The 22055-nt window shown below is 32.9% G+C and overlaps 1 protein-coding gene across 1 annotated transcript in view; it reads left to right on the top strand.

Moving 5' to 3' along the window:
- Positions 1–2448: 2448 nt before the first annotated feature.
- Positions 2449–22055, top strand: part of LOC110027871 (probable homogentisate phytyltransferase 1, chloroplastic) — a 29718-nt gene continuing 10111 nt past the window's right edge. The window contains exons 1-6 of the mRNA XM_020729489.1: positions 2449–2748; positions 3138–3221; positions 3289–3363; positions 12168–12251; positions 13597–13686; positions 21865–21966. Of these exons, the coding sequence (XP_020585148.1) occupies positions 2515–2748; positions 3138–3221; positions 3289–3363; positions 12168–12251; positions 13597–13686; positions 21865–21966 (669 nt within the window). The 5' untranslated portion in view covers positions 2449–2514. The remainder of the gene's footprint in view (positions 2749–3137; positions 3222–3288; positions 3364–12167; positions 12252–13596; positions 13687–21864; positions 21967–22055) is intronic.

Below are 22055 nucleotides of genomic sequence, written 5' to 3' on the forward strand. Positions count from 1 at the left end.
GTAAAGTGATAAATGAATATTTTATGTTTTATAAGTGATAGTTTGATGGAAGTAAAACATGTTAAAAACAAGCAGATTGTCTATGATCGAGTTAAATACTTATATTCTTTTGTCATATTAATATTCTATTTCTTCTCGATCAAATGCATTTACTGTTACTGTTATAATACTGCATATCCCTGATTTATGGTTCTATTCAATTTTTTTTTAAATTGTAAGAATATCCTGTGCACTCAGCTTTATTTAAATTATCGTGGATATTAAATCCTGTACAAGAAAATTGACTGTTATGCAAATGAAAATGAAATATTCGTCATTGGAAAGTGATATTTTTATAGTATGTTTGTATGTGCATGCTTGATTATGATGGAGTCACCTTTTTTATGGTACTAATGAGGGAACACTAAAGTACCCGTGCATATAAATGAAAAAAATTGTTGATATTAAAGTATTTTAATTGGTTCAACTTTTAGATGATGCTTATGTGACAAATGTACAAATATATAATGATATAAATATGCTATTGATATAGTAAAATTCATGAAATAACATCATAATCTTAAAATATCAAATGTTTATATTGATTTATTGAAAGCTTGACTGACATGTATATTGTGTTTTTTTTTCCTTGTATTACTGTAGTTTAGGAGTGTGGGTATTCACAGACTTTAGTTAACCTACAGTTACTTTAGTTAAACTACAGTTGTTTTAAACTAAATTTTCAGATATAATTAATTTATTAAAAGGTGAGCAATAGGAAAAAAAAATTATAGAAAACGTGAACAAAATGTAATGAGGTATGTTTAATTATATCACTTCAACTTAATTTATTTAGTAGCTCTTTCATTTATTAATAGCTAGTTATAGAATTAATTAGATAAATCTTAATTCCCTTCGTCTGATCATTTGTACATGCCTTGGTTAATTCCAAATCCCGGGTTGGGTTGTGACAGTATGCACTATCCTTGAAATGTTCATATTGCATTACTAAATAAAAAAATTTAAAAAGATTACAAAAGGAGTGCCTAGTTCGTCAAAACATGGGCCTGGTCCAATGCAACAAAAGGAAAAAGAAAATGAGAGCTATCAATATTCCTAACAAAAAACTAGCATGTACAGCCTTTTGGGCACAAATATGAGCACCAAGATTTTTCTATCTATATATATGTTGAAATAGAACTCGTTTGAATGAAGTTAGAAAAGTAAGATCCTCTGTATCTTCAAACTGAGCAGTCCAGTATGCACTATCCAACAGAAAATAAATATAAATATTAGTGGTTGGAGTCAGCCATTATCCTTAACACTTACAAACGAAAAAGAAAGGAAAAAAAAAAGAGAGAGAGAGAAAGAAACGCATAAATCTGATGGAATCACTATTGATGATGTTTTGATTGTTTGACTACTTTAATTTGTGTTGTCTTGATTGCATTGATCATTGCTGTAGTTGAGTCCTTAGATTCTAGACTCCAAAAAATCTATTTTATTTTTAAGATATGCTTGTTATAACCACAATATCCTTGAGCTTGGTCTCAAGGTGGTTAATATGAACATGAGCTATCTCAGCAATGTTCATCTTGACAAGCTCTCTGTCTCTCTTTATACGCTCACACTTACATAGATATAATTTATATATCTTATATATGTATTCACATATGATTATATGTGCCTGAATGATACATATTTTTAAAGTTTGACTTATTTATTTAAACTTTTAAAACCATGAACTATAGTTTACAAATCATGAATAAATAGTATTTTAAGTTCTATTACTTAAAAATATGTTACTTTGTCATAATGCCGAAGTTTTCATTGTGCAATCAAATCATGACATTTTCTGATGCATTTGATGATATTATTTTGTTTTAGTGTCATTTACATACATAGCACCTAATTCTTATATATTTCATATCTAACACCTAAACTATGTTTTTCTTACAAGTATACCAACCAAATTTTGCACATCGCATCAAAACTACTACTAGTTTTAACTTTTAAGAGGAGAAATACACCTTTTCATGTATAAGGTGGCATATATGTAAAAAATTGAAGTTTAGGTGTTAGATATGTAAGTACATAAGAATTGAGTGTTATGTATGTAAAAGTGTTATGTATGTAAATCTTCTGTAAATCTTCTTTTCTTTTATTCTTCATGTTTGGCTTGTGTTTGGATTGATAGTAAATTTTGAGCTTGAACATGATTTTTTACCTTAGTCAACTTAAGCTTGTTCATGTTTGGTTCAAGAGTTGTTGATGAACTGAAACAAATATACAAGTGCCAAGCTTGCACTTGTTTAAATCATTTGCAATTTTAGATTTGGGGCTAATCTTTGTTTTTTTCAATTAACTGTGGAAGTATGTCTTTGTTTTTTTCTGTAGAAGTTGGGTTCATGTATTATTAGTCTTTATAACGACACCCTTTCCTTTATACAAGAGGTGTATACCAAGAATAAAAATCTTGTTTAACTTACAGGTTGCTGCCCACATCGTCAATATTTGAGTCAACAAGAATGTAGTATGATAGATAAATCCTGGAAGAAAAGGGTTCCAGGTTGCCATAAAAATAAACATATCGGGCTGAAAATTGCAAGATTTTCCAGTTTTAATGGTTGGAAACATCTAAATGCCACATCTGGACAGTCCTTAGAACCAGAACCTGAAGCATATACTGTGATGAAATTATGGGATTTACTATTTTCATCATTGGATGCTTTCTATCGGTTTTCACGTCCCCACACGGTCATAGGCACAGTTAAGTCAGCCCCTGTAATACTTTTTTATAATATTTTTAAGGGAATTTTGCATGCATACCACAAAATTCTTATGTATTTACATATCTAACACCTAAAATTTTATATTTACATTTATAACACTTTGGTGTTATAACCTTATGCATGAATAGGTGTATTTCACTTTTAAAAAAATAGGAATAGTGGTATTTTATGTGATATTAATGATTTGAGTGATACACATGTAAATATGAAACTTTTGGTGTTATATATGTAAATATATAAGAATTGTGTGGTATTTATGTAAAAGCCCTTATTTTTAAACAGCAAGCATGCGTTATTATGAAAAAAATTGTTCTTGTTAAATGGTTTTGCATGCATACCACAAATAAAATATTCACGTCTTTGCAGGCATTGAGTATTGTCTCAGTTTCTCTTCTGTCGGTTGAGAATTTCAATGATTTTTCTCCGCCCTTCTTTACTGGACTTTTACAGGTAGAAATCTTAATATTTTGCTGCGTTGAATACGTTCTTTGACTTATTGACATTAAATAATTTGCAGGCAGTGATTGCTGCACTATTCATGAACATTTACATTGTTGGACTGAATCAGTTATTTGACATTGAAATAGATAAGGTATCTCTCCGGGCTCCCTTTTTTTTCTTTTTCTTATTTCACCTATGTGCGTTTGTGTGTTTTGTTTTAAAAACACTTAAAGAGTGAAGTGGAAAAATGGTCCCCTAGTTATTTTTGTGGGCCATTTTAGTCCCAAAATTTATAAGAGTTTCAAATTAGTCACTGGACTATTCTAATATAGGCTAAAATAATCCCTATTAAGAACTATTTTTATAAGAACTTAAAGAATTATTTCTCACCTTTTACTTCACACGGTTGATTTCACCCAAACTACCTGCTCCCATACCCAAAATCCTTGATGTCTGTCGCATTTGGAGCCTCTGTGAAACCAGCGAACCTACCTCCTTCTGTTTGCGCCTACCTAAAACCAGCTAGGAAGGTAACCTTCGTCTTTCTCCCCTTCCTCGTACCTGTAAATGCCATCGCCAAACCGGATTTCCTAATCCGGAATTTAAGGCAAACATATGAGATACGAGATTTAAGAACTTATAGGATTTAATTTAGTTATTATGCTGCTATTATTAAGGATAGGTGTTATGCATTTAAATCTCTCAAAATTTTATTTTTAAAAAAATTGTCCTCCCTATCAAAAAAAAAAAAAAAAAAAAAAAAAAATTTCATAATTCATAACTTCTTGTTTTTAACAACAACAATAATAATAATAATAATAATAATAGATTGATAGTCAAATCGTCGAATTAGTAGAAAATTCTTGTTAGTCGCCTCGAGGTAAGTAGTTGCTTTTTATTATGGGATAAACGTACCATTTCTAATTAGGGGTGTTAATATGACAACAAATTTCATTTGTATTCATAATGACTCATTTGTATTCTAATGACTTTCATGTGTAACTAGCCTTGTTTTATTGCTGCATAGATTCATGTTTATTTACTCGCATGCCATGGTTCAGTAATTATTATTCTTTATAACATAGATATGTGAAATTTTATTATTATAGTTTTACAATTGATTATAAATACTGATGGACTTTTTGTAGTTATATTATTGTATTTTGAATAAAATATATCTAATAATATAATATAATTATGTCGATATTAAACACTTTTGTTATGGCTAGCATGACTGACGGGCTCTTCAGAGAAATCAATGGATTTCCATGGGATTGGTATCTACATTTCCTGGTTTTAGGGTGTCATAGTAAAACGACTATATAAATATAATTATATGTGTGTGTGTGTGTATATATATATATATGTGTGTGTGTGTGTGTGTGTGTGTGTACTTAAATTGTATGTTATCAGATATTGTTGAATGATTAATGAAGAAGTTAGTTCATGAAACTAATATTAGGATAGAGTCTTAGAATATATGTACTCTTACGGGTAAATTAATAGAATTGGTTGATATTATGATTCCTAAAAAGATAAATATGTTATGTATTCAAGTAACTAAATGAGTTGGAGAAAAGGCTAAGGAGATTGATAAATTTTGGTTTTAAACTTTGATATTTAGGTAAAAGTCGCACTATAAAAGGTCTGTGTAATATAAATAAGAGTTTGAAAGATAATGTTGTAAAAATTAATAGAATTGGAGATAAAATTATAGCCCTTAAGATTATTATTGATATTAAAATTTTTAATATTATAAGTGTTTATGCTTCTAAAGTAGATTTAGATATAGGTTCTATAGATAAATTCTATAATGATCTAGAAGACTTTATATAAATGATATCTCTTGAAGTAAAAAATTCTATTGGAGGATATTTAAGGTATGTTTGGGGCAGCAACAGCTTATTGAATAATTTGCTGATAAACACCTGATCTTGATGATCATCAGCTTATTTGGATAAGTTGGTAGGCTGTTTGGTTGGTGTTGTTTGAAAACAGCTGATTTGCAGCTATTTCTAGATAAATGATCATTCTGCCCGTGCAATAAAGTTTTGCAACAAAACTGTCATAGTAATATACTTGATACTTGAAAAGCAGAAAGCTAATACAGAACAACAAAACAAAATAAGAGACACCTCTCACTAAACAAACAATTTTTCAAAAACCTATTTTTTACATTTATAACATGGGCTTAAACATGATATTATAATGGTTTTACAAATAAACCCCTAGACTTCTTCAATATTTCCTCTTTACCAATAGGACCCTAAATAAGATTCAGTTCTCAACAAAATCTAAAATTAAATAGACCTCACATCTAATTGAAATTATGCAACCATTCATGCTTAATTTGTATCCAACATGCATCCACTCTAATACAATTTAAAACTAATACAGAACAACAAAACAAAATAAGAGAGACCTCATTAAACAAAGAATTTATCAAAAAAAAACTTATTTTTTACATTTATAACATGGGCTTAAATATGATATTATAATGGTTTTACAAATAAGCCCCTAGACTTCTTCAATATTTCCTCTTTACCAATAGGATCCTAAATAAGATTCAATTCTCAACAGAATTTAAAATTAAATAGACCACACATCTAATTGAAATTATGCAACCATTCATGCTTAATTTGTATCCAACATGCATCCACTCTAATACAATTTAAAACTAATACAGAACAACAAAACAAAATAAGAGAGACCTCATTAAACAAAGAATTTATCAAAAAAAACTTATTTTTTACATTTATAACATGGGCTTAAATATGATATTATAATTGTTTTACAAATAAACCCCTAGACTTCTTCAATATTTCCTCTTTACTAATAGGATCCTAAATAAGATTCAATTCTCAACAGAATTTAAAATTAAATAGACCACACATCTAATTGAAATTATGCAACCATTCATGCTTAATTTGTATCCAACATGCATTCACTCTAAATTTACCAAAGTTCAATCTTACAATTTAAAATCTAGTAATTTAAATAATCAAAGACAACAAAAATTGAACAAATTTTAAGTTATTTTTTAATTGGAATATAGTTACAGTCTTGAACACAAAATCTGGAATACGAAGCATTTAATATTCAATCAAATTATTTACATAAATTTATTATTATTCGCAAAAACTGAATGTTATAAAAATTTGATATATTTTATAAGAAATTCAATAAAAATATCACATTCTTTATCAAGAATGCAGAATTTGTGGATGTGCGAAAGGCTTAGAAATTTGAGCTAAGGAATTACATATTTTAAAGTAATTATTGCAATTTTATTTCCTTCAATCCAGATGAAGCATTCGTCCAAGTAGAAGGAAAACAGAAAGAGAAAATATCTATGAACAAAATTGAATTTGGCTTTCTAGCACAGTGTTGAAGCACGACATCAGAACCTCCACAGACGAGAAGCCAACGCCGATGAAAAAATCATAGTTGTAGTGGGCGGTGCCGCAAGCTTTGTTGCCGTTCCTCTTTCCGGCTAGATCTTCGCTTTGCAGAGCTGCATGTGATGAGTGTAAGCAGTTGAGCGAGCGAGGGAGAAGACGGGGGGCACGGGAGGAAAAAACCTTTGAAGCGGAATCGAAAACACAGGCCGCGGGGTCAATCCTGTGGCCGCGTCTATGAAAAGGCGCCAAACAACGTTTTCAAAAACACTCCCCGAACGCAACAATTAAACACCCAAGCGGCGTTTGGAGAACGCCAAACGCAGCTTGGTTGAAGTAGAGGAATGCTTCGTGCTTATTGTGTGATAGAAAAGTACCGCTTAGACTAAAAGGAAAATTTTATAAGATGGTAGTGAGACCTGCAATGCTCTATGGCACTGAATGTTGGCTTTTAAAAGAGATAAAAGAGAAGCAAAGAGAAGCATAAAACTAAGTTAAGTGTTGTGGAGATGAGAATGATTAGGTGGATGCGTGGCTTTACACAGAGATAAAATTCGAAATGAATATATCTGTGATAGGGTTGGTGCAGCTCCAATGACGGACAAAATTAGAGAGAGTCGTCTTAGATTGTTTGGTCACATTAAACGTCGACCATCTGATGATCTGATTAGAAGAGTAGATGTTTTAGATTCGACTTATGTTAAGAAAGGCAGAGGTAGACCTATGATGACTTGGACATATTGTATAAAAAAAGATCTTAATTTATTATAATTAAATGAAAACATGACACTAAATAGGGCGCAATGGAGAAAAAGGATTCATGTAGCCGAACCTACTTAGTGGGATAAAGGTTTTGTTGTCGTTGTATGATTTTGTTATTGCTAATACTTTATTCAAGAAAACAGATTGACATATTATTATTTATAAAAATAAATATAATAAAATTGATTATTTTCTTATGAGAAGAAGAAATCGTCGAGATTGTATAAATTGTGAGGTCATTCAAAGTGAGGATTTAAGCTCTCAACATCGATTATGAGTTTTAGATTTTAAGATGAAGAGTTGTAAAATAAAGAATACTATGAATCATTATCGTAGAATTATATGGGGGCACCTAAAACTCATATAAATTATTTTTATGAATAAACTTCAAAATTTTAAGATTTGGGATGTTCATGAAAAAACAAATTCTATGTGGGATAAAGTAACAAAAACTATTAAACAAGTGACGAAATTTGTACTTGAAGAATCAAAAGAAAAGTTTCTATAAATAATAATAGTTTGTGGTGGAATAATAATGTGCAAAAAAAGATTAAATATAAAAAATTATGTTATAAAAATTGGTACTTAAATGTAAAATTTTAGAGAATTGGGAAAAATATAAAATGACCCGTAGGAAGTCTAGAAGAACAATCTGTGATGCTAAAAATTCTGTTTTTAGTGATTTTTATAATATATTAGATACTAAAGATGTTGAAAAATCTATATATAAACTAGTCAAACAAAGAAAAAGAAAAGTAAATGTTTAACTAAAGTAGTGTATTAAAGATGAAAATTAAAAATCATTTTTCTTAGAAAAAGTTATTCAATATAAGTGGGTGGGTTATTGTGATAAACCTTTTAATAAAATTTATGAAAATACGATTGACCTATTAATCTTAATATCGTTAATAATAATAAAATATTTTATTTTTACTGTTGCATTAGTAAAAATGAAATTGATGAGGCTTTAAAAAAATCAATGGTGGAAAATCGATAGGACCTAATGATATCCTAATTGAAGTGTGGAAATATATATGCGATTTGAGAGTTTCTTGGCTTACTAAACTCTTTAATATTATTTTAAAAACTAAAAAGATATTTGAGGAGTAGACGAAGAGTATTTTGGTCCCATTTTTAAGAATAAAGGGGATGCACAAGAGTGTGCAAATTATAGAGGAATTAAGTTAATGTGTCATACTTTAAAATTATGGGAGAGGGTAATTGAACATAGGTTAAGACATATTAGAAAGTTCTCTCATAATCAATTTGGATTTATGCCTGACAGGTCTACTATAGAAGCTATACATTTATTGAGAGGTTTGCTTTATGGAGAAGTTCGGAGAGAATAAGGAGGATCTACATATGATTTTTATTGATTTAGAAAAAGCTTACGATAAGGTTCTAAGAGATTTTCTTTGGAGAGTTCTAGAAAAGAAATGTATTGATATGACTTAGATTCAAGTCATTAATTTGCCGCAAGGAACTACCGCTTGCACTTCTCTTTCTCTGCCTTGAGGAAACCTTCCTCTATCTCGAGGAAATCGAAGAACTCAAAGCGTGATTACAAAACCCAAGGAGAGCCATCCGAAGCTTTTATCACGAACAGGAGGGAGCTAAGAGATGCCTCACTTCACAAAAGAGAAAGACAGAAGTGGTTATTTGTGAAGAAGTGTGACTCTCTAAAGCAAAGTAACCGCCCAAGCATAGTGGACCGGGCTCCACCGTTTCTAACAATTCTCTCACTTGGAGACCGATACACAGGCTGCAACATCTTCTTTGTCAAATTGATATCCTTCACTGACGTTGTCGTCTTTTTCTTCAACATGTATCATGTGTCCTCCACCTTGAATCCTCCACCTCTGCAACTCAAAGTCCTGTATTCACTCCAGAAGACCAACTGAAGCTATACACAACTTCAGTTTCTCAAGAGTAACACCCTCAGTCAACATATCAGCAGACTTCACATAGCTTTGCATCTCCAAGCTATTTCCTGGGTCACTCTTGTCTCTTCTTACAACTCCCACTACATGGGCAACATTATGCCTCTGCTGAAAGCCCTTTTCAACAAGTATAGCATTGTACCTCTTACTGACACACGCTCAGTATTCACCTGGTACACCCACTTGTTGTGCGATGCCTTCTTCCATGGTGGAAGTTCTGTCAGCTCCCACTTGCTCGAACTTTCATCTTGCAAGTTTTTTTCATAGCTCTGTGGTTCTTCAACATCTATCTGTGGAACAATAGAAATGGGTGCCCCGGACCCACTTTCCTCTTCACTTCCATCACTGCCCTGCACTGTGACCTCTGGTAGATTTCCTACCACATTCAAAACCCCTAAATCCAATATCAAGTCTTCAACAGAACTATGAACTGCCAACAATAGTGCATTCTGTGATTCTTCAAATACCACATTTGCGCTATCATTCTTTCATCTTCTTAAGATTCATGTTGTTTTTCTTTATGTGGCCAGCCTTGCAACAATTCCTACAGGTTGTCTGCTTACTAAACTTTGATTTTGATCTCCCTTATTTTGAGTTCCTGCCATGCAATCTCTCTCTGAAATCAACATTGAGTGTCGAACTCGAACTTGAGACCTCGCCATTATCTTTCCTTCAAACTTCCTCAGCCAAAATCAAATCATGAATATCATCGTATTTCAGTTTCAATTTATCTACAGAACTGCTAACTGCTATTATCATGGTTTCCCAACTATCTGATAATGAAACCAACAAGATCAGTGCACATATCTCATCATTAAAATTAATTTTCATAGATCAAAATTGATTTGTGATAGTATTGAAAACATTCAGGTGTTTGAACAACAAAAACATCTTTCGCCATCTTCAAATTGAATAACTTCTTCATCAAATGCATCTTGTTATTCGCCGGTGGTTTTTTATACATGTCTGATAAGACTGTCATGAGATTTGCAGTTGTCCTTTCTTTGACGACGATGTGTGCAACGAACCTCGATAGGGTCAATCGAACAACCCACAGAACTTGTCGATCCAACAAATTTCATTCAACATCATCAATCATTTCAGGTCTTTTCCCCAAGAATGGAAGATTAAGTTTCTTCCCATAAAAATAATCCTCTATTTGCATTCTCCAATAACCAAAATCAGTGTCATCAAACTTTTCGATCCCTGAAACTTTCACTTCATCTGCAGTCATCATTCTTTCTTAGATCCGAAACCACACTCTGATACCAGTTGTCGTTGATGTGAAATCTAGATATACCAGTTGATGTGGTATATATATAAATCAAACAGGAGAACGATCGACGAAGTGAAAAATAGAACGAGAAAAATCACACCAGAAAAGAACAACACTGCAGAACACACATATTTACGTGGTTCGGCAAATTGCCTACGTCCCCGGAGTTGTAGAGGATTTTAGTACTCGAGGAATTTACACCAGTCGATCACCTCGACTTACAAGAGGAATCTCTCACTCTTTGTTGCTCTCTCTTCTTCTCTCTCTGTTATTCTCTCTCTATATCGAGCTACACCAAAGAAAACTCTACACCGGGATACACCGAAGAAGACAAACTTACAAGAGAAATAAACTCAATTTCTCTTCTGCCACAAACTACCAAGAAGAAGCCTAGGGAGAACAATCTTCTTATTCTTCCTTCTGCCGCAAAGAACTACCGCTTGCACTTCTCTTCCTTTGCCCCGAGGAAACCTTCCTCTATCCCAAGGAAATCGAAGAAAAACTCAAAGCTTGACTACAAAACCCAAGGAGAGCTATCAGAAGCTTTTATCACGAACAAGAGTGAGCGAAGAGATACTTCACTTCACAAAAGAGGAAGGCGGGAGTGGTTATTTGTGAAGAGGTGTGACTCTCCAAAGCAAAGTAACCGCCCAAGAATAGTGGACAGGGCTCCACCGTTTCTAACAAAAACTTTAAAAAATTTAGGGCTTGCCAAAATCTGATACCAAATTATATTGATATGTGGCTCCTGGAAGGTATTTGGAAAACGGTTTGAAAGGAGATGGTTGTGGAATAGCAAGGGAATGAAGTATGAGGGTTTGACAACATTTGGGCGGAGATAGGCATCGATCGGATGCTGTCCCGACTGAAATCAGCGGAGAAAACTTTAAATTAGCGAAGTTAGGGCGGCGAGGAGCTTCCACCACCCATGCCTAAGTAAGATACTGGCACACCATTTGCAACAGGAATATGATACAATGCTCTAATAGAGATAACCAGGAGAAGTATGTTCAAATAACATAAATCAAATCAAAAGTCTCAAAAAGTAGAATATACGACATATAAATAATTCACAACTAGAAAACCCTAATTAAAAATTAAAGAAATAGGAAAAAGCTAGAAAAGAAAGAAGGATAAGAGTAAACATGCTGAAAAATAGAAAGAAAAAAAATCATCCAGTTCGGTTCTGCCGCGATCATGGGAAGCATGGCTCCCTGCCGTGATATCACATCCTAGTACGCGTCCCGTGTCAACTAAATTGGCACTCCTCGATAAAGAGTCAGGTAATCATTTTGATATTTTCCTTGACACTTAATAGATGTAATCACCGATAAAGTATACACTTATTTTTTAATTGGAAAATCCTCATTTTTCATTTTCATCATCTAGTAAAACGGATGTTTGGATGATCTAGAGTGGTGCTTCATGATAGCCTTCTTCCTAAATTTCCATTTGTCACTAATATAGTAAAATGGACTTTTGTATGATCTAGCATGGTGCTTCATAAGTTTCTTTTTTTTTTGTTTGATATAATTTTTCACATACTGATTTGTGAATTCTGGTACTCATTTTTATTTAGGTTAATAAGCCGACTCTCCCACTCGCTTCCGGGGAATACTCTTTCAGAACTGGCACTGCAATTGTTTCCATTTTTGCTATTATGGTAACTTATATCCTTGAAATTGTTAGCCTTTTCTAAAATCTTGTTCAAACATTAATCATTTTTACAGAGTAGCATTTTCATGTGCAATTTATGAGAGTATTTGAAAGAAGTATGGGATGTTGCTGTTTGTTTTTTAACTGTTGTTTGACCAAACCGGTTCACAACCATACCAGTTCTTATGTTTTTACTTTCTGCTCGCTTCTCTGTGAATGTGGTTATAATCAAAAGGGCCATTTATATGCATACCACTCAATTCCTATTTATTCACATACCTAACTTCTAAATTTTGTTTTGTACATTTAAATCACCCAAATCTTTTATACTACATAACAAATACCACCATTTTAATTTTTAAAAAGTGAACTAGACCTCTTCATATATAGGTAAAGGGGGTATGTATGTAAAAATTTACTTTAGTGGTATGTATGTAAATCTTCCTAATAAAAAACTTGTGTTTTTTATTTTTTGTTGTTGCCTATGGCATATCTTAATTAACAAGACTACAAAAGAGTTCTTTAAATTAAGTGGGTGTAGTGTACGAGCCCTAGGGGTTTATAATATAGGCGACAACTTTGAATCTATTTCTGGAATGCTTTTTTTATTCTGATAGAGTGTTGATTTTAGGGGTGCCGCTGGAGAAAATATTGGACTAAGCATGTAATCTCTGCTTTAGTTTCATCTGAGTGCTGCAATATGGTGCTTTGATGCCCACGATGCAAAGAAATATTAGATTTGTTTGTGAAGGAATTGCAAAACATTGTTAAATGGATCCTTTTTGTAAACATATGGAAGTAAATATTTTATACGAAGTAATGCATCTTCTCTTAATAGCCAATTTTGTTATGCGGAGATAAAATTACGAGTGCAAGGATGAATATCCTTTTCTTAGTAGACGACTCTGTTGACTAATATAACTTATTTTTTCACATGAAATTGGCATTTCTACATTTCTTTGCTTCCCCAAAATTGCAATCTTAACATTATTTATATTCAATAGATATTAAATTTGAAAATTTATCTTGAGAATGAAAGAATTTTTGGCCATTTGATCTAATATTTGTCGGTATATTTGCACATGTAGTTCTTACCATTTTGATATTTGTGATGGTGTAGAGTGTACTGTCTTATTTTCTCAGGCAATCACCATAGAGTGACTGTGGGATTAGATCTTTCTGGTATAACTTGTCTTAAAGAAGTCAAAACTCTCTTCAGGCTATAAATTGTCTTTTCTCTAAAAGCACATGCACTGAATGGGGAAATTGTTTCTCTTTCATATTTTTCTTTTAGATCATTGAAACTTTTCTCCAATAACTTTGATCAGCTATCATTTGGTTTTATGTTTCAGAGCTTTGCCATTGGATGGGTTGCTGGATCTTGGCCATTGTTTTGGGCCCTTTTCATTAGTTTCATTCTTGGAACTGCATATTCTATCAATGTAAGTTCATATTCTTTTTCACAATCAATTTGTTTATATTACATTGTTGCACTTTTATAAACAATTTCTAATAGCACTATTAGAAATTGTTGTATAGCTTCTTAATTTTAGTTTCTCCCTCCCCAAATTTCTGTTATAAAATAGTACTTGAAGCCAATTATGCAATGATGACATAATTAATATGTAAAATATACACAAAAATATTTAGTAAATATGTTTAACTTTTTTCAACTCTCAAACCCAAATATTTCTTGTACAACTCTTTTTTTGTCAATATTTTGCATGCCCCATCATTATTATAACCATTAGCGAAATATTAATGAAATTAAGCTGAACAAACAATTGTCTTTGTGGCTATCATCACCAATGTTATAATGTGTTGCTTCATAGATTGTATGCACCAGGTTAACTTCTGGCCTATTCATGGTTGTGCGGTTCTGTTGCCGGCTCATCACGTAGAGCTGAGTTCCAGCATTGCTAGTTCTATAATAGTTTGAAGTTTATCTCATGTGTCTGGTGCATATGCCTCTCTAGTTGATCGCTCCTCATCTTCATTGGACTTCTCTTTGTAGTGCATAGGATGCCAGAGCTATCTTGCCTCACCATATTTATGATATAGCCGTCTTGGCAGTGAAGAATAACTTGATTGCCCTCTTGATCACTATGTCCTTCATAGGGGTTGCCATATGTGATCCGGCACCACACTTACTAATAAGTTTCCCCTAGCATAACTTGTCTAAGCCAAACATATAACATTAGAAACCATGCAACAATGGGCTTGAGAGAATTTTAATTTAATTAAGAAGACATACACTTATCCCGAAGAATAAATATGTCACTTGTAATAGTGATTCAATCACCTAAAAGAATTTGTGACATCCGTTTTGGTCTGCGAAATATTTTATAAAAATACCTAACATAAAAAATTAGATAGGGTTTATTTTATCTGGGTTTCAGGTTCCCTATAGAGACAAACCCCTATAGTTAATTACATCTTAAATGATTGGGGGTCACTTAAGAAAACTCTCGATTAAGATCAGGTAGTTTTGCTTTCAAGATTTCAAATTTTAGGCTTTCACGATTGGACATGAGAAAATCAAATGGGAATGACTCAAAATAGGAACAATTATTTTAAAAAATTCAAAGGAATGAATAATAGGAGACATCACAGATCCAGGAGAAACCCCGGGGATGTCCCAACTATCCTAATGTTCGGCTTTATGTCTTTGAAGTGATGCTTATTTGATGTTTCAATCCTGCAAATTATTTAGGATTTAGGACTTACGATTATACAATATCAGACTGTGCAAATAGCCTAAAAAGGTAGGAAGATTTTACACCGTACCGGATGGTAACCTCGGAATCCTAAAGTGTTAGGACTTATAATTACACAACAGGGTTGTGCAAAAGCCTAAAGGTGATCCTATGAGTTGTTATTTAAACTAAGGAAAGTGTATAGTGTTGTGAAAATGTTTATGTGATGTGTTTTGATGTTGTAGATCTTTCTTGAAGTTGTTCCTCGTCGTGCTGCCCACGCTGTTCGCTCCAAGCTCCTCGTAGTAGCACGTCCTGGTTTAGTTTTAGTCCTATACAATCACTAAGTTTTCCTAAACTAAGGCATAGTGTGTATCAAAATAACTAAACATGCAATATAAAAGAAAAGAACAATATAGGTACAGTGGAAAGAAAAGATAGTATAACAAGCTGAAAGAAGAATATAACATGCTAAGAAAAGACAGTATAACATGCTGGGAAAAATAGTATAACAGACTATGAAAACAATATAACATGCTGTGAAATAAAATGTTGTAATGTAAATTAAACCTGTACACCTGGGAGATTCATTATTCCTGTAAGTTTAGCTATTATGCGTTGTGTAAAAGGGGAAAGTATGACCTGAAAAGACTTGAGAGAAATAGATAAATCATAGGAAGTAGACAAACAAATAAAATAAAATACAATATCACATATAAATGACCAAGAATAGGAGATTTATATGTGATATTGGGAATGTCCTTAATCGCCAAGAGGATCTCAGTGTAAGACAAACTCAAATCCCGGAGCATTGGGTTTCATTTTTGGTCAAGTTAAGGTAAGAATTTCATTATTTGATTTAATTAAATCAATCATGAATCACAATCTAGTGCACCCTCGTGTCTAGTGTCCTAATTAATTCATGAACTGGGGTCAAATGTTTGGCTTCTTAGGTTCATTTGAACATTAGAAGGATGAACTATCTCAAGGTGTGCTCCTAAGACTTAGGAAGCCTACACTTTAATTTGGGCCTGAAGTGTTCTAAAGTGTCTAACCTCAATTAAGTGTCCCTCAACTAATTTTCAAATATTTTTAGATCAAGCTTGGCTCTCTATCAGACTCCTAAAACCTAGGGGTAAACCTAAAGTTTTAGCAAAAAGGGGTTATGAAGTGTGCTTCAATACTAGTTAGGGTAGTTGGATTTAAGTTGATTCAAAGCTTAAGGGACCTAAATGCAAGTTTACTGATCTTCCAACCCATGTCCCTAATCATTATCTAAACTCTCGCTCTCTTCCAACCCTCAACTATTCTTCCAATTTACAATTTTATCTTTCATATGCAAAAAGGAATAGTAGATGGTTCGCTATTCTATCCCTTCTTTAGGTTTTATCATCTCGAAGATCCAAATCCTATTTTTAATTTTCTTTCCCTTTCTTTTTCCCTTAAGACTATGAATCATTTCTGAATATAATTAAATCGGAAATTCCCATTTTTAACTTGACCGTTAAAAAAAAAAATAAAACAAAACAAAAAAAGGATGCCGATTCACTTTTAAAACAAAGTTAAGTCGTTAAAGCTTAAATGAAATCATAAGTGCATCGATCTAAAGACGTTTAAATCCGTTAAAAAAGAAAATGATCGGATCAATCCCGAGAAGGATATCTTTTTCAAATGACAATCTTGTGCATTTCAAAACCCCTCATGAATTCAATTCACATCAATCCTATATTTTCTCCAAATGAAATTATACAAACCCTTTTACATTTCACAAAAGAAGAAACATTAATTAATGGAAGAAATAATTCTCTAGCCTTCTAGAAAAACATACCAATATAAAAAATAATTTAATCCCATCCTTCATCAAAAGTTTATAATGAGATATAAATCCAACATGGTATAAAAAAAATCAAATATATGCTCTCGAGTAAGACCGGAGGGAGACTCCAACATCATAATAGACCCACGGGTAAGAGCCAAAAGGAAAGCCCCAAAGGCAGCAGCACCAAGCAATACCCAAGATCAAAGCAATAGGCATCATCTCATAATTATTTAAGCTTGAATCAAACATAAAAGAGTCATAGGGAAAGCTCATGACCAGGCTAAAATAAGGAACAAATTAAATTCCAGCCAACCTCAACATTAATCACAACATGTAGGGGTCACGAGTAAAGGGCAAAAAGAAGAAAACCATAAAGGCAACACACACCAATTAAGGCTCACGTGTAGAGCCAGAAATAGAAGTAAAACAACCATCAAACCAGCCCTTAACAAGCTCCAAATCGAGCCCAGAAAAAGGGACAAAACAACCACCAATCTAAGCCTCAAACAAGCTCTTCAAAGTCCCTAAGATAAAAGGAATGCCATGTATACGTATTTCACGCAGAGGGGCAGCAAAAGGAGGAAAGATCTAGCCCCAAATACATTCTTTCAACACAAAAAAAATCATTTCCAGCAAATATTCTAATGAGGGGCAGCAAGAGAAACAAGACATAAACCCCAAACATACTTTTCCAAATGTATTTCTAAAAGAGTAAAATGCATTCCAAGACCACCCTAGCCATACTTTCAAGTGCTTCAAGTAAGGAAAGTAAAGATAGCCCACACATGCTTGTCATAGACATTTATGAGGAATAAAAATGCATTTTTAAAATGCTCTACCAATGCTTCCACATATTTCAAGCAAAAGAAAAGTAAGGGAAACTGATATATATGCTTCATTTCTCACGATCCTAACTTCATTTCTTATCATCCTAAGCAAATATTCATGCTTAAACTTTAGAATAAGCTTCCATTACAACATTCAATTGTTTATTATCATGAGTCACTAGACAAGACAAAATCAGAGCCTTATGCAAGCATTTTTCCCTATTTTAACATTTTCAATAACATGTTTCGAGCAAGGCAGCAAAACAAAGGAGAAGAAGAAGAATATCTCTTTAGTGCAAACCTAAAGCAAAACACTAAAAATAGGATTGAAGTAAACACCACACAAAAATTTCTCCTGAAAACCTCACGCAAAAGCTCTGCTCGGGTTTCTAGTTCTTCAAGCCGCAAAAATCTTCGAACGACAGAGAGGAAGGAAATCTTCTTTCGAACAACAAAGGAGTAAATCCGCTTGCTAACTGTGAAAAAGGAAGAAAGAAAAATGCCAAGTTCCTCTAAAAATTTTCCTTCTCTCAAGAACACTCTCCTTTTTTTTTTCTCCGGAAAACTTCAACAACCCTCAGGCCACAGAGGATGAAAAGAACAAGTAAAAATGAAATTAGAGGAAATTTTGGCGGCACCTCCCCACTCTCAGAAATTTCGGTCAACCTTAGACCCTCCCACAAATGGGGTTCTTTATAGCATAGAAAGGAGAAAGGAGAAGTCACCTACCAACCTCCTTGGTAGCCTAATCAGGTAAAGGAAGAGGAGAAATGCATTTAGAGCGGAGGAAATGCGGCCTAGGGCAGAGGAAGAGCCGGCCAGGTGGAACTTCGCAGTGGGAGGGCTGCTCGATCGAGTGGAGCTCGAGGAGGCTAGCCGAGTGCGCGAATGGCAGCGGAATGCCGCGTGTGAGGGAAGAGGGAGACGGGTTCAGTTTTCCTTTGCGCCGATCGCGGGAGAGGAGAAACGTGCAGAAGCTAGGGCTCCGCCCGAGCGGCTCTCAGTCGAGGCAGAGGAATGTCGCACATGAGTAAGGATCAAATAGGACTTAGGGTTATAAATCCTAATATTATAAACAATAAATATATAAAATATTAATATTTCTTAAAAAATAAAAATTTGATTCGTACTTTTTTTTTGTGCATCACAACACAACAAAATGGATGTTCCTTTTAGGTAATTTTGATGTTCCAGACGTACTAACGCGGTCCGTTTCGCCGCCGAAGGTCATTTTGACGAATTCATCGATTTGCATGTAAATTTTCTCAAGTCGGAAATATGGCAATATGGGTGTCCTTTCCTACTAAAATTGGTGTCCCGGACGTGTTGGCGCAGTCCATTTCGTCATCGGGTGTCATCCAGAGAAGTTCGCATTTTCACCCTTCCTTTAGGCTCAATTGAAGTCCGACCTCGTGCAATTTTGTAAATTTTGTGCATTTTGTGTGTGTATGTGACGATAAAGTCGTAAATAGGTTTTCCTAGGGCTTGAAATCCTATTGAAAATTTCTCCCTGAGTTTTCACATAATAGCCCTCAACCGCTCGTACATAAGACGATGGTCCTGGGCCATAAATGCTAGACATCATAGGAGAAAAGGAAATGTCTGGAATTTCTAAAATGGGTGGGTACCAATTATAGTTTTCTAAGATAGTCAATAGGAACTTCTAGAGCTAGATCATAAGATCCTAAAAAAAGAATTAACCTAAAAAATGAGGTCAACAACATGTTAAAAAATGATTAAATATTAAAATTTAATTTTATTAAACTTTTAAAAATTTGGATTTCCTATAATTAAAAACTTTTTATTAATTTAAAATTTTAAGTGCATCGTCTAAAATTTCTACACGAATGAGCATCATTTTTCTTTTTCCATTTTCTTTTTCAAACTTTGTTATATTTATTTATTTTTTGCACAAGTACAATAACATTTTCAACCAATATCATAAAGGTTTGACTCATATGGCTGATATACATACACTTCACTTGATTTTAATTAGTTTTCTTAATCATTTGAAATATGTATTAGTCTCTTAGTACATATGTGAACCCCTTAATTAGAATGAAGCTAAACCCTTTAATCATTGAGGTGTCTTTTGGTGTAATCTTTGGAATTTCATCAATAACTCCAAAGTTTAGCATGCTCGTGCGTACTCAGGATGGGTGACTTCCTACGAAGTTACACTAATAGTACAAAATCATTAATCCTTTAGGTTAAAGCGGATAATATATTCACGGATAAGAGTTTGGGCTGTTACAAAGATTATCAGAGTATTATACTTACATAAATATAGGAATATCTACCTAGTGGATGATTCTGAGTTAAAAAAACTGACGAGAGCGTCAGTTACTTAAGTGGGAGCCTTAAGTAGAATGAAGTTAAACTCTAAAATATTGAGGTGTATTTTTGTGTAATTGTTGGAATTTTATTGAGAGCTCAAATACTAAGTTTGCTCGTGCAGGGGCACTTATAGGATGAGTGACCTCTTTGGAAGTTACACCAATGGGTCAAAATCATGAAGCCATTAGACTAAAGCGGATAATATCTCAATGGATAAGTGTTTGGGCTGTTACAACATATTTAATATATGGATGTTTTTCAAATCATGTTATAATGCTTATGAAACTTTGGTACATTAAATGCTCAATTGTTTTTTTATCTATAATTATTAGAGCATACATATTTTTAAGCATGAATGTATTTGTATTTTAAAAGACTGAAATTATTAATCACTTCAAATCTTCTACAGGTCCTCATATGTTTAAGCCTAACTTTTACCTCCTTTAACTAACAAAGATAACATATAAAGCATATATAAAAAATCTATTTAAAAAATAATAACTCTAATAGAATTAACTAATTCCTGTTTAATAATTTCAAAGTTATTTTATATCTATTTGCAAAATTTTCCACGAGGTTCTCACCTTTTCCACAATTTCAAATATTAACTTTTCTCATTTTCACCTAATAATAAAATTTAAGATATTTTTTCTAGACAACAACCTTTTAATCTTCATTATTTCTTTTTAATTTTTAAATTCTTTAATTTAATACATAATTTGGTCTTCTACTTTCTTCTTTTGCACAATGAAATATCACTTTTAGTCGTTCTATTTCCAATCAATTTTACCAAAATAAGTATTGTTCTCCAATCAAGATGCTGAAATATGAGTTATTGTAAATTTGGTTGTTTATATAAACTAGAAGAATTAAAATTTAATAGCTACCACAATTGTTTTTATCCTTCTTGCAAGATCAATATTTTTTTCCCTTGTCTTTCAATCCGAATATTCTTCTGTTTTTCATTGTTGACATTACTAAATAACAATTAATGCTAATACTTAATATCAAATATGTTTAAACAGTGAAATAAAACTCTATGCTCTAATCACTTAGAAGTCGAGTGGGTCTCTGTCCTCCTGATCTGAACATTAATCTAGCCCTCCTCTCACGTAGGGCGTCTTTTGCACGCAACTTTCGATCGGCAGAATGACTTCATTGCCTGCATGCTAAAACACCACGATGTTGCCACTTCTGTCATGCTTTCTACGCTCAAAATGAGACAAATCTCGTTTCTTTTGCTTTAAATGAACGATACTATCCTCCTTATCTCCTATTAGAAGAACCGCCTTGTCGGTTCGGCCGAACCGATGCCATCGTTTTTATTTATTTATTTATATTTATATTGGTTATTTCTTTAGTTATTACAGTGCCAATGTAGGTAATCTAAATATGAATTATTTGTAAATTAAAAACATAATTACACTTCAACTATTTCATGAAAAATAAGCATTCCAATTTTGAGAAGTTAATTCCTAGTTATTGATAATTCTAACCCTGAAAGTCATATTTGCTAGCTGTAGTAAACTAAATTCTATGCAAAATAAAAAGAAAAAAATTGGAAAAATAAACTCTTAGGGTTATGGATATAATATTGGGTAATTTATATACATTGCAGACAATTTTTGTGTATTTACATATCACACAACTAAACTTTTATATTCATGAACAAAGCACTCAAATCTTTAATATCACATAAAAAATACTACTACTATCACTTTTTAAAAGTGAAATACACACATAGGTTTAAAGCGCAGTAAAGATGGAAGTTTAGGTGTGAGATATGTATATACATAAGAATTGCGTGCTAAGTGCATAAGAATTGTGTGCTAAGTCCCCTATAATATTTCATGCTGAACTGTATAGAACGTCTGTGTATTTTCATGATTGCATATGTAGAAGTCCGAGAACAAATAACGGTTCTTGATCATTCTATTGCAGCTACCGTTTTTTAGATGGAAGAGATTTGCTGTAGTTGCTGCCATGTGCATCCTTGCCGTCCGTGCTGTGATTGTTCAACTAGCATTTTTTCTTCACATGCAGGTTTTTATCGACCATTCTAATGTCTTAAATGTATTTAAATGCGTTCCAAAATTTCTTGGAGTATATGTTTGAATATTTCATCTGGGAAA

Source organism: Phalaenopsis equestris, unplaced genomic scaffold (genome assembly GCF_001263595.1).
Source record: "Phalaenopsis equestris unplaced genomic scaffold, ASM126359v1 Scaffold000457, whole genome shotgun sequence".
Lineage (NCBI taxonomy): Eukaryota > Viridiplantae > Streptophyta > Magnoliopsida > Asparagales > Orchidaceae > Phalaenopsis > Phalaenopsis equestris.